Source organism: Haematobia irritans, chromosome 5 (genome assembly GCF_050003625.1).
Source record: "Haematobia irritans isolate KBUSLIRL chromosome 5, ASM5000362v1, whole genome shotgun sequence".
NCBI lineage: Eukaryota > Metazoa > Arthropoda > Insecta > Diptera > Muscidae > Haematobia > Haematobia irritans.
In genome coordinates, this window is record NC_134401.1 from 116,367,306 (window position 1) to 116,385,950 (window position 18,645).

Genomic DNA, 18,645 nt, shown 5'->3' on the forward strand with positions numbered 1-18,645 from the left:
TATATATATATATATATATATATATATATATATATATATATATATATATATATATATATATATATATATATATATATATTATGAACCGATGTGGACCGATTTTTTTCATCCACCATAGGGTGGGGCGTGTATTAACTTTGTCATTCCGTTTGTAACACATCGAAATATTGCTCTAAGACCCCATAAAGTATATATATTCTGGGTCGTGGTGAAATTCTGAGTCGATCTGAACATGTCCGTCCGTCCGTCCGTCCGTCTGTTGAAATCACGCTAACTTCCGAACGAAACAAGCTATCGACTTGAAACTTGGCACAAGTAGTTGTTATTGATGTAGGTCGGATGGTATTACAAATGGGCCATATCGGTCCACTTTTACGTATAGCCCCCATATAAACGGACCCCCAAATTTGGCTTGCGAGGCCTCTAAAAGAAGCAAATTTCATACATGGTGTTAGTATATGGTGTCTAACAACCATGCAAAAATTGGTTCACGTCGGTCCATAATTATATATATGGCCCCCATATAAACCGATCCCCCGATTTGGCTTGCGGAGCCTCTAAGAGAAGCAAATTTCATCCGATCCGGCTGAAATTTGGTACATGGTGTTAGTATATGCTCTCTAACAACCATGCAAAAATTGGTCCACATCGGTCCATAATTATATATAGCCCCCATATAAACCGATCCCCCGATTTGGCTTGCGGTCTCTAACAACCATGCGAAAATTGGTTCACGTCGGTCCATAATTATATATAGCCCCCATATAAACGGATCCCCCGATTTGGCTTGCGGAGCCTCTAAGAGAAGCAAATTTCATCCGATCCGGCTGAAATTTCGTATATGGTGTTAGTATATGGTCTCTAATAACCATGCAAAAATTGGTCCACATCGGTGCATAATTATATATAGCCCCAATATAAACCGACCACCAGATTTGACCTCCGGAGCCCCCTTGGAAGAGTAAAATTCATCCGATTCGGTTGAAATTTGGTACGCGATGTTAGTATATGGTATCCAACAACCATGCAGGAATTGGTTCATATCAGTCCATAATTATATATAACACCCATATAAACCGATCCCCAGATTTGGCCTCCGGTGCCTTTTGGAGAAGCAAAATTCATCCGATCTGGTTGAAATTTGGTACGTGGTGGTAGTATACGATATTTAACAACAGTGCCAAAAGTGGTCCATATCAGTCCATAATCATATATAGCCCCCATATAAACTGATCCCGAGATTTGGTTTTGGGGCCTCTTGGTACGTTTAGAAGAAGTTTCTACGCAATCCATGGTGGAGGGTACATAAGCTTCGGCCTGGCCGAACTTACGGCCGTATACACTTGTTATCACTATTTCTTGTTACACTTTTATTAATTATCATCTAATTTTTAAAAATTGAAAAACTTCTTCGCTTCCACCGTGGGTTGAACCTGGGTCTGTTGGCACCATAACAGAACGCCTTATCACAATCAGCTACAAATGCCATTGAACATGATGCATCAAAACGTTTATTCAAATGCTTGTGACATGAACCTATGACATATGACACCACGGCATTGCATTCTGACTACTTCCTGAGATGTTCTTTATTATTATGAATGAAAAAAATAAAGAACGCTGGTTCAAGTCTAACCAGCGGATATTTTTTTATTAAATATTTTTCATAAAAATTATTTTAATTTTATGTTATACATCGTTTTTATTTTGTTTTTGTTTTTGTCAGCATATATTTTTGTATAAATATTTTTTCCATTAAAAATCAACAAAAAAAATTAAAAATTATCGTAATTTGCAAAACCTTCTCAAAAGAATTTCCATGCAAGTGAAAAAGTCAAACGACACAAGTTCAAATCCCAGCGGGGATGATTTTTTTTATTTTTTTATTGATTTTTCTATTCTTTTTTGTGAAATTTAATTGTCCAAAACTTAAAACGGCCTAATTCCGTACTTTCTAAGACCTGCCCAAAAGGATTGCAACAGAAGTGGAAAAAAGCTCGATCCCGGATGCGTTTTAAAAATTAATGTTGGTGGAATTGTCAAAAATGGCTGCATCGGAAGTGGAAAAAACTTGATGGGGGATTCCGGGATGTGCTTTAAAAGAAATGTTTGTGTAACAACTTCCAATTTTTTTTTGCTGATTTGCCATAAGGGGACATTTGTTCTTTTCAACACCCGTGGCACTGAATTTGCATCACTTCTTAAGGTTTTGGATGTGAATTTTGTAATTTTTTTAATATTTTTCCTAAAAGTTAATTTTTATAATTTGTATGACTTTTAATTTAAACATTTAATTAGTTTGTATCATTTTAATAATTTTTATTCTGTTTTTAATTTATTTGAAACAAAAAAAAGTTAAAATTATTCTTTAAAAATATGAGGCGAGTTATAAAAAATTGCATTAAAAGAACTTCCTGAGTAGTTAAAATAGAGAACATCTTTGGGAGGAAATTTTTGGAAGTGCTTTTAAAGTTGTGCCCTTAGAAGTACTTCCAATTTTTTTTTTTTTTGCTGTGTATTTTATTATTACGTTGGCGAATAAAATAAAAAAACTCATTTTGCACTCAAAAAAAGTTTACTTGGATCCCAAGAATTAATTGATCCAATTAAAAAATTAACTGATACTATTAATTTGTGTGATTGATTTTTATTTCAAGTAAAAAATTTGTTGCATTTTTCTAATTGAATATTTTTAAAACTCAATTAAAATTTTAATTGGAAAAATTTTCGTGAAATTTTTTTCTATGTACAGAGACACTTCGTTTTTGTCAGTTTTTCGGCAAATCTCCTTTGAAAGATGGAATCCTCACCATCAATAGCATGCGCAAATTTTTTAATTTTTTAATTGGCTTTCAATTAATTTTTTAATTGATACTATCATTTCTGTGATTGAAGACGTGATTGAATCAGAAAATTATGTTGAAGTCTTTCGTTATCCAGCGCCATCTTTATATTTTTTTCACTATACTCCCACTGTGCTTTGTTAAATTTTGTTTGTCATTGTGCCAAACATTATCTATCGGTGTCTTGGGCAAACTTTTAATTTAATGAAAAAATCAAATTAAACTTTGCTCTTTAGACAAAGTTCAACCACTGGGAATGTTCAATAGAACAACCACAACTTCAGTCAGTTTGCATTCAGTTTCCGGATTTATTAATTTTCAATGTGCTGGAATATGTAAGTGGGGGAAAATTGAAAATAACCACAAAATTAATTATAAAAATAAATTCTAAAGGAAACGCTTCAATTGCCTGTGGGAATCGGTATAGCAAAAATATGAAGAAGAGGAAAAAATATCGAGTATCACCGCAAAAATTTCCATTGTGGTTCGTTTACTTATCTCTTCGATGGTATGCAGTAAAGTAGCTACAAGAAACAAGTAAAGAAGAAATTGAAAGTCGAGCTTAGCGAAATATCTAAATTCCCTTAATCAAAGCTAATAAATTAGTATACAGCGAAATTTGGGAAGTTTTTATTAAAAATAAGGTTAGGTTAGGTATAGTGGCTGCCCGCTATTTCAGACTCACTTGGCCTACTCAGTAGGTAGTTATCACAATGGACTGAATACTCTAAGTGAGCCGGGCTGCCACTTTAACCTAGGTAGTGATACTATAGTGTTGAACTTCTCTCTTATTTTCTATAACAATAAAATTTTGATAAGTTTTAGAAAATTTTCCATAGAAATTAAATTTTGGAAAAATTTTCTAAAGAAATAAAATTTTGACAAAATTTTCTATAGAACTCAAATTTTGACAAAATCTTCTATAGAAATAAAATTTTGACAAAATTTTCTATAGAACTCAAATTTTGACAAAATCTTCTATAGAAATAAAATTTTGACAAAATTTTCTATAGAAATAAAATTTTGACAAAATTTTCTAAAGAAATGAAATTTTTACAAAATATGCTATAGAAATAAAATTTTGACAAAATTTTCTAGAAAATACAATTTTGTCAAAATTTTCTATACAAATATATACTATAGAAATACAATTTTGACAACATTTTCTATAGAAATAAAATTTTGACAAAATTTTTTATAAAAATAAATTTTTAACAAAATCTTCTATAGAAATAAAATTTTGACAAACATTTCTAAAGAAATAAAATTTCGACAAAAATTTCTATAGAAATAAAATTTTGACAAGATTTTCTTTTGGTATATTTGACAAAATTTTCTATAGGTAATAAAATGTTTGACAAAATTTTCTATAAAAATAAAAATTTGTAGAAAATTTTCTATAGAAATAAAATGTTAACAAAACTTTCTATAGAAATAAAATTTTGAAAAAATTTTCTATAGAAATAAAATTTTGAAAAAAATTTCTATAGAAATAGAATTTTGAGAAAATTTTCTATAGAAATAAAATTTTGAAAAAATTTTCTATAGAAATAAAATTTTGACAAAATTTTCTATAGAATCAAAAATTTGATAAAATTTTCGGTGGGAATAAAATTTTGACAAAATTTGCTATAGAAATAAAATTTAAACAAAATCTGCTATATAAGTAAAATTTTGATAAAACTTTCTATAGAAGTAAAATTTTGACAAAATTTTCTATAAAGCAAAATTTTGACAAAATTGTCTAAATAAATAACATTTTAAGAAAATTGTCTATAGAAATAAAGTTTTCAGAAAAATTTCTATAGGAATAAAATTCTGAGAAAATTGTCTATAGAAATAAAAACTTGAGAAAATTTTCTATAGAAATAAAATTTTGAGAAAATTTTCTACAGAAATAAAATTCTGAGAAATAAAAATAAATGTCAAAAGTTTTATTAAGCTGGAGATCTTAGTTTTCTTTATTTATTTTTAATCCATCATTCCTAATATTTCGCAATTATCATTGAATTGCTTTCGCAATGATAATTGGGAAATATTAGGAATGATGGATTGAAAACAAATAAAGGAAAGTAAGATCTCAAGCTTAATAAAACTATTGACATTTATTAAAAAAAAAAAGATCGAATAAAACACCAAGAAACAAAAATAGAAATAAAAATTTGAGAACATTTTCTATAGAAATAAAATTTTGAGAACATTTTCTATAGAAATAACTTTTTGAGAATATTTCGATAGAAATAACATTTTTTTTTATAGAAATAATAGTTTGAGAAAATTTTCTATAGAAAGAAATTTGTAGAAAATTTTGTATTGAAATAAAATTTTGAGAAAATTGTCTATTGAAACAAAATTTTGACAAAACTTTTATAGCAATAAAATTTTGACAAAACTTTCTATAGAAGTAAAATTTTGAGAAAATTTTCTACAGAAGTAAAATTTTGAGAAAATTTTCTATAGAAATAAAATTTTGAGAAAATTAATGCATTAATGCAACATACACCGAGTCGATAGGTCTACAGTTGGTGTATTATGTTTATTCTTTTCAAAAAATTTCCCGATGAAGTCTATCAATGAAACGACGAAATATTGAATAAATAAAAATTAAAAATACAGACTTCGTGTTCTCAATGTTAGATTTTGAATGGAAATAAAATTTTGACAAAATTATCTATAGAAATAAAATCTGGCAAAATTTTCTATAGGTAATAAAATTTTGACAAAAATTTTCTATAGGTAATAAAATTTTGACAAATTTTTCTATAGAAATAAAATTTGTCGAATATAATAAAAAAACATTCACAATTTAAGAAATAAAAGTTTGATTTTCCATGGAAATAAAATTTTCACAAAATTATCTACAGAAATAAAATTTTCTAAAGGTAATAAAATTTTTATAAATTTTTCTGTACAAAGAAGTAAAGTAAAATTTAGAAAAAATTTTCTATAGGAATAAGAGTTTGAGAAAATCTGATATAGAAGTAAAATTTTGCCAAAAGTTTCTATAAAAATAAAATTTTGACAAAATTTTTTATAGAATAAAAAGTTTTACAAAATTTTTTATAGAATAAAAACTTTTTCAAAATTTTCTATAGAAATAAAATTTTGAGAACATTTTCTACAGAAATAAAATTTTGACAAAATTTTCAACAGAAATAAAATTTTGACAAAATTTTCTATAGAAATAAAATTTTGACAAAATTTTCTATAGAAATAAAATTTTTACAAAATTTCAATAAAAATAAACTTTTGAGAAAATTTCCTATAGAAATAAAATTTTGAGAAAATTTTCTATAGAAATAAAATTTTGAGAAAATTTTTTACTGAAAAAAAAATATTAGGAAAATTTTGCGTAGTAATAAAATATTCAGAAAATTTTATATAGAAATAATATTTTGACAAAATTTTCAATAGGAATAAACGTTTGAAAAAATCTGCTATAGAAATAAAATTTTGCCAAACGTTTCTATAGAAATAAAATTTTGACAAAATTTTTTATAGAAATAAAATTTTTACAAAATTTTCTATCGAAATAAAATTTTGACAAAATTTTCTATTGAAATAAAATTTTGACAAAATTTTCTATAGAAATAAAATTTTTAGAAAATTTTTTATAGAAATAAAATTTTTAGAAAATTCCCTATAGAAATAAAATTTTGAGAAAATTTTCTACAGAAAAAAAATACATATTAGGAAAATTTTATATAGAAATAAAATATTCAGAAAATTTTATGTAGAAATAAAATTTTGACAAAATTTTCTATAGGAATAAAAGTTTGAAAAAATCTGCTATAGAAATAAAATGTTGCCAAAAGTTTCTATAGAAATTAAATGTTGACAAAATTTTCTATAGAAATAAAGTTTTGACAAAATATTCTCTAGAAATAAAATTTGGAGAAAATGTTCTCTAGAAATAAAATTGTGTGAATAAAAGTTTGAAAAAATCTGCTATAGAAACAAAATTTTGACAAAATTTTCTCTAGAAATAAAATTGTGACAAAATTTTCTTTAGAAATAAAATTTTGACAAAATTTTCTATAGAACGAAAGTTTTGACAAAATTTTCTATAGAAAGAAAATTTTGACAAATTTTTCTATAGAAAGAAATTTTTAACAGAATTTTCTATAGAACGAAAATTGTGACAAAATATTCCATAGAAAGTTTCTAAATTTTCTATAGAAATAAAATGTTGACAAAATTTTCGAAGAAAATAAATATTATTTTCATACTAACCACAAAAATTTGATCAAATGTATCAAAATAAATTATTTAATTTAGTTTGGTAAATTTTGTTAAAATTTTCTTCAAATATTGATAGATAATTTTTGGCACGAGGGGCAACGGTGAATACAACCAATGTCATTTCTTTTAAATATATTTGTCCCTAAGTGATTTACAAGGCTGCTGAGCAGCCTTATTCCCTTTCCCTTAAAGTGTAATTTTTTTACCTTATAACAAAAGAATTTTTTATGTTAGCTTGACCTTGAGCACTTTATCTACGCTAACCTCTAAGAAATTCAGTCCCATTTAGATTTTTTATAAATTTCATTGTTCTTAGATCATTTTTCACAAAAATTCCCTTTGTGGCCTATGTCAAAGAATGTTGTTGAGTTTAGAGTCTTGATTAATAGACGACAAGAGCAAGTAACCACAAGCAACATGCACGCATAGAATACCACCACTTATCCCAAATGTTGACATAACGAAGATGTAATAGGGGATTACATGTTCAAAGATAATGAATAGTGTCATTCTAAAATGATTCTTGGAATTCGTTTAGTTGCATAAGAATTATGGGGGATTTTTGATTTAATAGAGAGGTGGGCGAAAGGCCATTTATCGTAACAATCAATAGAAAAAATGAACGTTATTGTAAACTTTGCACTGAGAATTTAAAAAAAATTAAAAAAAAAACGAAATTTGCCATAATATGTTGCACACTAGTGGCACAAAAAGTGTCACAGTATTTGACTGAAAAACTCGATTATTTTTTAAACCTCCGTTATATTAATTGGAATTGGGTTCAAAATGTACGCAAAAATATTACAGCATAAAAGCAATTTTCAATAAACGTAGCTCAACAGGACAAAAACGTGGCACAAAAAATAGTAAAAAGTATGGCATTTTGGTTGAAATCGGATCAGATTTAGGTATAGCCTAAATTTGATGGATTTTTTTGGCAAGGAACATTTTTTTTTGGTTAAGATACCATTGTTTGGTAACTAAAAGTATGAATTGAAACCTATATAACTTTTGAACCCAGGTAAAATTATTTTAAGAAATATTGCTTAATATACCATTCCCAAAATTTGTTTCAAAAATCCAAAATGTTATAAACTCGACTTTTTCAAAGACTATAGCCGAGAAATCGGTTTTCAAAAATTCTCATAGTTTAAAGTCGACTTTCAAAAATTCACAAAATCTAAACATGACTTTACAAATTGCTAAAAATCCAGATTTCGAAAAGGTCAGAAAATCGATCTTCCAAATAGTGAAAGAATGGGGTGGACAATGTTTCCCAACTTAGAAAAATTCGAAATGTTGATATTTCCAAACTTTGGATAGTCGAAAGTGGACTATTCAAATTTTGACAAAAAAAAAATCGAAATGTCGATTTTTTCAAATCTTGAGAATGTCGAAAAGTTGACTTTCCCAATTTTTAAAAGTTAAAAAAACGACTTTTTTAAATTTGAAAAATATCATGAAGTCAAGAAATCGATTTTTCCGAAATTTACATAGTCGAAAGGGGACTTTTAAATTTTTCAATAAATCACAAGCGTGGACTTTTCGAAATTTGAAAAAAGTCTTAATGTTGTAAAGTGGACCTTCTAAGTTTTGAAAAGAATTCGAAAATTTTGAAAAAAATTGATTTTTATTACAATATAAAAGTGGTCTTTTCAATATTGAAAACAGAATCAAAACGCCGTCTTGGGAAAATTTTGAAACGTCGACTTTTCCAAAATTCGACTTTTTCAAATTTTTAAAAGGTGAACTTCAAAACAAAAACTTTTCCAAAATTCTAATAGGCAAAAATCGGTATTGTCAAAATTTGGAAATTTTAAATCGTTAAATTTTTTTTTTTGTTCTCTTTTCTAAAGAGTCGGAAAGTTGAAAAGTGGACTTTCCCAAAATTCGAAAGTAGGCTTTTCAAATTATAAACAAAATTAAATATCTCATCTCGGGCAAATTTGGAATGGTCGAATTTTCAAAATTCGAATAGCCGAAAGTCGACCTTTTCAAATTTTTAAAAAGTCTTTTCAAATTAAAAAACAAAAAAATGAAACATCGATTTTTTCAAATTTGGAAAATGTGAAAGCAACAACATTTCCAAATTTTTAATAGTCGAAAGTCGCCTTCCCAAAATATGAAAATTTAAAATTGTAAAATTTTAAAAAAATAAAGACATCGATTTTTCATGCTTGAAAAAGTCGGATATTTGAAAATTCGAATTATGAATAAAATAGCCGAAAGTCGACCTTTTCAAATATTTAAAAAGTCAACTTTTCAAATTAAAGAAAAAAAAATGAAACATCGACTTTTTCAGATATGGGAAAAGTGAAAACAACAACTTTTCCAAATTTTTAATAGTCGAAAGTCGCCTTCCCAAAATTTGAAAATTTTAAATTGTAAAATTTTAAAAAAATAAAGACATCGATTTTTCATGCTTGAAAAAGTCGGATATTTGAAAACTCGAATTATGAATAAAATCAAAACGTCATCTTGGGCAAATTTGGAAAAGCGGAATTTTCAAAATTCGAATAGACGAATGTCGACCTTTTTAATTTTTTAAAATTTCAACAAGTTTTAAAAGAATCGAAATGTCGACTTTCCTAAATTTGGGAAATTTAAACTTGTCAAATTTCTAAAAACTAGAGGCGTCGATTTTTCAGGTTTTTAAAAAAGCAAAAAAAAAATGGAAAGTCGATGACTTTATCAAATTTGAAAAAAAGTGAAAACTACAATATTTTCAAATTACTAGTAGTCGAAAGTCGACTTTCCCAAATTTGGAAATTTCAAATTGTAAAATATTCAACAAATAGAGGCGTTGACTTTTCAAGTTCGGAAAATGTTGGAAAGTTTAAAAGTCGACTTTTCCAAAAGTCGAATAGTCGAAAGTCGACTTTTCAAATTGTCAACAAATTTCGAAACGTCGTCGTGGGCAAATGTGGAAAAAGTTGACATTTTAAAAATTCGACATTTTAAAAATTCGAATAGTCAACAGTGGACTTTTTAAAATTTTTTAAAAGTCAACTTTCCAAAGCTTTATAAGAATCGAAATGTCGACTTTCCCAAAATTTCGAAAAAAAAATCGAGACGTAAATTTTTCAAATTTTGAAAAATTGAAAATTCAACTTTTCCAAAGAACGAATAGTCAAAAATAGACTTTTGAAATTGTGAATAAATTTCGAAACGTCGTCTTGCGCAATTGTGAAAATTTTCGAATTTTCCAAAAGTCTAGTAGTCGAAAGTGGATTTTTGTGTAATTTTTAAAAAGTAATTTTTTAAAATTTGGAAAAACTTGAAAAGTGCACTTTTGCAAAATTGGAATAGTCGAAATTCGACTATTCCAATTTTGAAACAAATCGAAATGACGATTTTTTCAAATCTTGAGAATGTCGAAAAGTTGACTTTCCCAATTTTTAAAAGTTTAAAAAACGACTTTTTTAAATTTGAAAAAGATCATGAAGTCAAGAAATCGATTTTTCCAAACTTTACATAGTCGAAAGGGGACTTTTAAAATTTTTAATAAATCACAACCGTGGACTTTTCCAAATTGGAAAAAAGTCTTAATGTTGTAAAGTGGACCTTCTAAGTTTTGAAAAGAAAAAAGTGGACTTTTTAAAATTTTTTAAAAGTTAACTTTCCAAAGTTTTATAAGAATCAAAATGTTGACTTTCCCAAAATTTCGAAAAAATAGAGACGTAAATTATTCAAATTTTGAAAAAGTGAAAATTCAACTTTACCAAAGGACGAATAGTCAAAAATAGACTTTTCAAATTGTGAATAAATTTCGAAACGTCGTCTTGCGCAAATGTAAAAAAATTTCGAATTTTCCAAAAGTCTAGTAGTTGAAAGTGGATTTTTGTGTAATTTTTAAAAAGTAAATTTTTAAAATATGGAAAAAGTTGAAAAGTGCACTTTTGCACAATTGGAATAGTCGAAATTTGATTTTTCAGATTTAGAAAAAAATCAATAAGTCCACTTTTTTATTCGTATCTCTATAGGAGACCTTAAAAATAGAGTTCGTGTATAGTCTATAGAGGACATAGGGCTGCCATTTTGCAATTTGGTTATGGAAAATTTCTTATTAAGGAATATATTGTCCTGTAAGGGATATCATTTCGATGATATCGATTTTCATTATTAATGATAAGCCTTCCTCTTTATATGAAATACATATACGATCATTTGTTCCAAAATTGAAATTGTTTTTTTTTTTGAATACCAAAATAACATCTCTTAATGGAAAATTTATTTTTCTATTTGTCATGAAGTAAATTGACATTTTTCAACTCTTCTGCACTAACATATTTTGACTCAATTTTTTTTTGTGCTAAATAGCTTAAAACCTATCGAACTAATTCGATGCGGTATACCTGTATTTGAAGTGCCTTTATCCTTTTATATCCTTTTTACCAATAAGAGGTTATCAAGTGTTGTTGAACATCTAAGTCACACAACACAGATGCCATAGTCATTCTCACACAAAATTACCAACTACTCTGAAATGCAGATGCCATTACCATCATCATCATCATCGTCGGCATCATTATCGACAAAGTCATTATCATGGACAAAATGAAATTTTGTGGTTGAGAGGAATTATGGCAGTGCATGTTCCTAGGCACTTTGAATGCATGATTTTGCCTACCAGCCTGCCTCTCGACTATTGGGGAATTTTCAACTTTGTGTGAAAATTGACTACATTATTAACGCTAGAACGAAGAAAATTGGAAATCAGATAAAAGTATTGGGCCAGATGTTGTAACAAAATTGAATTTATTTATACGATATGTGTCAAAAGACCCAAGGATACGAATCGTAAATGCTCTTATCCTTTGTCGTGGTAACATAATTTTTGGAAATTATGCTCATAGTTGGAATTTATTCACTGAAGTAGAATTTTGTATTGAATGAAATTAGCAAATTAAATGAATATGTGTATGAGTTTGAAAACACAGATTGTATCTTTGCTGCAAATGCTGGTGGAAGTTGAACTTGATGGCAAGAGTATTAGAAATTTTTGCAATGAACACAAAATTAGAGTTAGAGGTTTTTGCATAGAGAAACATTTGATGTGAATTTGATTCTAAAAGGGGAAAATTGCAATTGAAGTTAACGCTTGAGTTGATGATATTCTTTCCCGTAAAATGAAGCATCAACGGTTGCCAAGCGAGCCAAAACTAATCTACCAAAATATGAAAACAAAAATTTACCAAAAAAAACTACCAAAAAACTACCAAACAAATAAAAAAAAAAACTTCTATAGAAAAATTTGTCAAAACTTTATTTCTATAGCAAATTTGGTCAATATTTTATTTCTATAGAAAATTTTGTGAAAATTTTATTTATATTGAAAATTTTGTAAAAATTTATTTCTACAGAAAATTTTGATAAAATTTTATTTCCAAGAAAATGTTCACACAATTTTATTTCTAAAGAAAATTTTGTCAAAATTTTATTTCTAAAGAAAATTTTGTCAAAATTTTATTTCTATAGAAAATTTTGTCAAAATTTTATTTCTATAGAAAATTTTCTAAAAATTGTATTTCTATAGAAAATTTTCTTAAAAATTTTATTTCTGTAGAAAATGTTGCCAAAATTTTATTTCTACAGAAAATTTTCTCAAAAATTTTATTTCTCTATAAAATGTTGTCAACATTTTATTTCTATAGAAAATTTTGTCAAAATTTTATTTCTATAGAAAATTTTCTCAAAAATTTTATTTCTACAGAAAATTTTCTTAAAAATTTTATTTCTGTAGAAAATGTTGTCAAAATTTTATTTCTACAGAAAATTTTCACAAAAATTTTATTTCTATAGAAAATTTTGTCAAAATTTTATTTCTATAGAAAATTTTGTCAAAATTTTATTTCTATAGACAATTTTATCAAAATTTTATTTCTATAGAAGATTTTCTCAAAATTTTGTTTCTAAAGAAAATTTTCTCAAAATTTCTATAAAAAATTTTGTCAAACTTTTATTTCTATAGAAAATTTTGTCACAATTTTATTTCTACAGAAAATTTTGTCAAAATTTTATTTCTATAGAAAATTTTGTCAAAATTTTATTTCTATATAAAATTTTGTCAAAATTTTATTTCTATAGAAAATTTCGTAAAAATTTTATCAAATTTTTTTTTCTATAGAAAATTTTGTCAAAATTTTATTTCTATAGAAAATTTTGTCAACATTTTATTTCTATAGAAAATTTTGACAAAATTTTATTTCTATAGAAAATGTTGACAAAATTTTATTTCTATGGAAAATTTTGTCAACATTTTATTACAATAGAAAATTTTGTCAAAATTTTATTTCTATAGAAAATTTTGTCACAATTTTATTACTATACAAAATTTTGTCAACATTTTATTTCTGTAGAAAAGTTTTTCAAAATTTTATTTCTATAGAAAATTTTGTCAAAATTTTATTTCTATAGAAAATTTTGTCACAATTTTATTTCTATAGAAAATTTTGTCAAAATTTTATTTCTATAGAAAATGTTCTAAAAAATTTTCTTTCTATAGAAAATTTTCTCAAAAATTTTGATTCTATAGAAATTATATAGAAAATTTTATCAAAAATTTTGATTCTATAGAAAATTTTCTCAAATATTTTATTTCTATAGAAAATTTTCTCAAAAATTTTATTTCTATAGAAAATTTTGTCAAAACTTTATTACTATAAAAAATTTTCTCAAAAATTTTATTTCTACGGAAATAATTCTCAAAATTTTATTTCAATGGAAATATTTCTCAAAATTTTATTTCTATAGAAAATTTTATCAAAATTCCATTTCATTTTGATAAAATGTTATTTCTACAGAAAATTTTGTCAACATTTTATTTCGATAGAAAAATTTCTCAAAATTGTATTTCTATAGAAAACTTTCTCAAAAATTTTGTTTCTATAGAACATTTTTTTGTTTTTATTGTGGGTTTGTACTTCAATCATATTTGTTCTTTTGATTTCATCTTTAAACCATTGCGTTGACTAAACTGCAAGAGTAGCTTAACCAACAGAGGAAAAGAATGTTTGTCAAATTTATTTGGGCAAAGCCCTATAGACTGCAAGATGGTTGGATTTTATTTTTATAGAAAATATTCTGAAATTTTTATTCTACAGAAAATTTTCTCAAAATTTTATTTCTATAGGAAATGTTGTCAAAATTTTATTTCTATAGAAAATTTTGTCAAAATTTTATTTCTATAAAAGATTTTGTCAACATTTTATTTCCAAAGAAAATTGTGTCAAAATTTTATGTCACTAGAAAATTTTGTCAAAATTGTATATCTGTAGAAAATTTGGTCAAAATTTTATTTTTATAGAAAATTTTGACAAAATATTATTTCTATCGAAAATTTTGCCAAATTTTATTTCTATAGAACATTTCTTCAAAAATTTTATTGCTGTAGAAAATATTGTCAAAACTTTATTGCTATAAAAAATTTTCTCAACAATTTTATTTCTATGGAAATATTTCTCAAAATTTTATTTCTATAGAAAATTTTGTTAAAATTTAATTTCTATAGAAAATTTTGTCAAAATTTAATTTCTATAGAAAATTTTGTCAAAATTTTATTTCAGTATAAAATTTTTTAACATTTTATTTCTGTAGAAAATTTGGTCAAAATTTTATTTCTATAGAAAATTTCGTCAAAATTTAATTTCTATAGAAAATTTTGTCAAAAATTTATTTCTATAGAAAATTTTGTCAAAATTTTATTTCTATAGAAGATTTTGTGAACATTTTATTTCCAAAGAAAATTGTGTCAAAATTTTATGTCACTAGAAAATTTTGTCAAAATTGTGTATATCTGTAGAAAATTTGGTCAAAATTTTATTTTTATAGAAAATTTTGACAAAATATTATTTCTATCGAAAATTTTGCCAAATTTTATTTCTATAGAACATTTCTTCAAAAATTTTATTTCTGTAGAAAATATTGTCAAAACTTTATTGCTATAAAAAATTTTCTCAACAATTTTATTTCTATGGAAATATTTCTCAAAATTTTATTTCTATAGAAAATTTTGTTAAAATTTAATTTCTATAGAAAATTTTGTCAAAATTTAATTTCTATAGAAAATTTTGTCAAAATTTTATTTCAGTATAAAATTTTTTAACATTTCATTTCTGTAGTAAATTTTGTCAAAATTTTATTTCTATAGAAAATTTCGTCAAAATTTAATTTCTATAGAAAATTTTGTCAAAAATTTATTTCTATAGAAAATTTTGTCAAAATTTTATTTCTATAGAAAATTTTGTCAAAATTTTATTTCTATAGAAAATTTTGTCAAAATTTTATTTCCATAGAAAATTGTGGTAAAATTTTATTTCAGTATAAAATTTTGTCAATATTTTATTTCTGTAGAAAATTTTGTTAAAATTTTATTTCTATTGAAAATTTTGACAAAATTTTATTTCTATAGAAAATTTTGCGTTTGAATTTCTCAAACATCACTTGTCTTATGTAAATATAATCAATTGTAACCATAGCGAGCTAATGCATTTTTGTTATCAGTTCGTTGTTTACATGTTCCCATATTTAGTCTTATCTAGAGTTTAATGTATTTATAGTTTGTATTTACTTAGGGATTGTAAGATAAGGTATTGTAAGATGAGGCTAAGAAATATTTTGTAAGACAGCATGTAAGAAAGACAAATTTTAAATAAATTGACTGTGTTCATCAAAGCGGTAGCAGTTTTATACCATTTGTCAAAATTTTATTACTGTGGATAATTTTCTCAAAATTTTGTTTCTATAGAAAATTTTCTCAAAATTTTATTCCTATAGAAAATTTTCTTAAAATATTATTTCTGTAGGAAATGTTGTCAAAATTTTATATCTTTGGAGAATTTTTTTCAAAATTTTATTTCTATAGAACATTTTGTCAACATTTTATTTCTGCAGAAAATTTTCGCAAAATATTATTTCTAAAAAAATTTTCTCAAAATTTTATTTCTGTGGAAATATTTCTTAAAATTTTCTCAAAAATTTTATTTCCATAGAAAACTTTGTCAAAATTTTATTTCTATAGACAATGTTGTCAAAATTTTATTTCTATAGAAAATTTTGTCAAAATTTTATTTCTATAGAAATATTTCTCAAAATTTTCTATAGAAAATTTTCTCAAAAATTTTATTTCCATAGAAAATTTTGTCAAAATTTTATTTCTATAGAAAATTTTGTCAAAATTTTATTTCTATAGAAAATTTTGTCAAAATTTTATTTCTGTAGAAAATTTTCGCAAAATATTATTTCTATAAAAATGTTATCAAAATTTTATTTCTATGGAAATATTTCTCAAAAATTTTATTTCTATAGAAAATTTTGTCAAAATTTTATTTCTATAGAAAATTTTGTCAAAATTATATTTTTTTAGTAAATTTTGTCAAAATTTTATTTCTATACAAAATTTTGTCAACATTTTATTTCTGTAGAAAATTTTCGCAAAATATTATTTCTATAAAAATTTTCTCAAAATTTTATTTCTATGGAAATATTTCTCAAAATTTTCTATAGAAAATTTTCTTAAAAATTTTATTTCCATAGAAAATTTTGTCAAAATTTTATTTCTATAGAAAGTTTTGTCAAAATTTTATTTCTATAGAAAATTTTCTCAAACTTTTATTTCTATAGAAATATTTCTCAAAATTTTCTATAGAAAATTGTCTCAAAAATTTTATTTCCATAGAAAATTTTCTCAAAAATTTTATTTCCATAGAAAATTTTGTCAAAATTTTATTTCTATAGAAAATTTTATCAAATTTTATTTCTATAGAAAATTTTCTCAAACTTTTATTTTTATAGAAAATTTTCTCAAAAATTTTATTTCTATGGAAATATTTCAAAATTTTATTTGTATAGAAAAATTTCTATATTCTATTCTATTTTCTATAGACAATTTTCTCAAAAATTTTATTTCCATAGAAAATTTTCTCAAAAATTTTATTTCCATAGAAAATTTTGTCAAAATTTTATTTCTATAGAAAATTTTATCAAATTTTATTTCTATAGAAAATTTTCTCAAACTTTTATTTTTATAGAAAATTTTCTCAAAAATTTTATTTCTATGGAAATATTTCAAAATTTTATTTGTATAGAAAAAGAAAAATTTATCAAAAATTTTATTTCTATATAAATTTTTTTCATATTTTGTAATATTGCATATTATACAATTTAGATTACATCATCTTTAATACTGGACCAACATTTTTATCGGTGTAGAGTTATAGCTATAAAAATATTTAGTCCCCTCTCGTTTCATTACGTTTAAATTTTAACTCCCCACTATAAACTAAACCTACTTTATTGCAATCCATCAATCATATTGTTTTTCGTTGGTATTACCCTTCATTGTTTTCGCCTTGAAATAATAGCAATATTACAAAATTTATTGCCTTGTTTTATGGGGCAAAATTTTAATCATTGTCTTAATTGGTGTTACAATGAAATGTAACATTCAATTCGAACATTTGCTATGTATCCTTGAACTAATGGTTTATCAGAACAAAATAACTTTTTTGTTTTGTACGCTCTATTGGAAATGTCTGAAAATACCAATTTCCTAAATGCAAATCATCCTATAAACAAAACTGCAATATCATGCCATGCAATGTGAAACCCCTTTTAGGCAACTACACAGCCACACACACACATTCAGACCCACTAACTTTGGATAAAGGATATTGCGTTCTCACCTTTAGTGTAGTGCCACCCAACTCGTATTCACGATTGTATAGATCCTCAACGGTGGCTCGATATTTGTCTGTGTAGGTTTTGAAGAGAAATCGCTTTACAATCGAACTCTTGCCCACACCAGCACCACCCAATATTACCAGTCTTATACGTTCCAGGTCGGACATCGTTTTATTTGTCGGTGTAACTGTAGCTCTAAATGTGCCAGGATTCCAGGCAATCAATCCATAAATCAATACTTATTGCCACTATTGCTGTGTTGTAAAGGATGTTTGTTGTGGCGTGATTGGCAGGGAGGTGCGAGGGTTTTTAAATGTCCTGTCTTGCTGATGACTGTAGTCAGACTTTCCTCCTCTATAATCCTTTTGTGGTTTGATGGTCAAAATTGTGATTAGAAATTCCTTTGTGTTCGAATTGAATTTCTTCTTGAAGTCTCTGGGTAACATAGAATTTCTAATAACATATTCTGTGTTTGAATATTTCAAAGTTCCAAGATCATACGATTGCTTTGTGGATGTGGAATTGTAATGTCCTGAAATTGAAAAATTGATAGTTGACATAGAATTAGTTTCAATTTTAATCAATAGTGGAGTTTGATCAACACACAATTAAATGAAAGTTGGGATAAAGTTCTAGACAAGTTTTGAACTTTGTGGAACAATTATGGTTTTATTTATTGGATTTACCATAATTTTGTAGTTTTGCATTAGAGACACAATAGGTGAACCCTCTAGGGCACTAAAGGCATTGTCAAAATTTTGTTTCTATAGAAAATTTTGTCAAAATTTTATTTCTATAGAAAATTTTCTTAAAATTTTATTTCTAAAGAAAATTTTCTCAAAATTTTATGTATATAGATTTTTTTTTAAATTTTTTGATA

The 18,645-nt window shown here is 25.0% G+C and overlaps 1 protein-coding gene across 1 annotated transcript in view; it reads right to left on the reverse strand.

Moving 5' to 3' along the window:
• Nucleotides 1–18,645, reverse strand: part of LOC142241104 (GTP-binding protein Di-Ras2) — a 389,473-nt gene that overhangs the window by 178,633 nt on the left and 192,195 nt on the right. The window contains exon 2 of the mRNA XM_075312841.1: nucleotides 17,768–18,297. Within this exon, the coding sequence (XP_075168956.1) occupies nucleotides 17,768–17,932 (165 nt within the window). The 5' untranslated portion in view covers nucleotides 17,933–18,297. The remainder of the gene's footprint in view (nucleotides 1–17,767; nucleotides 18,298–18,645) is intronic.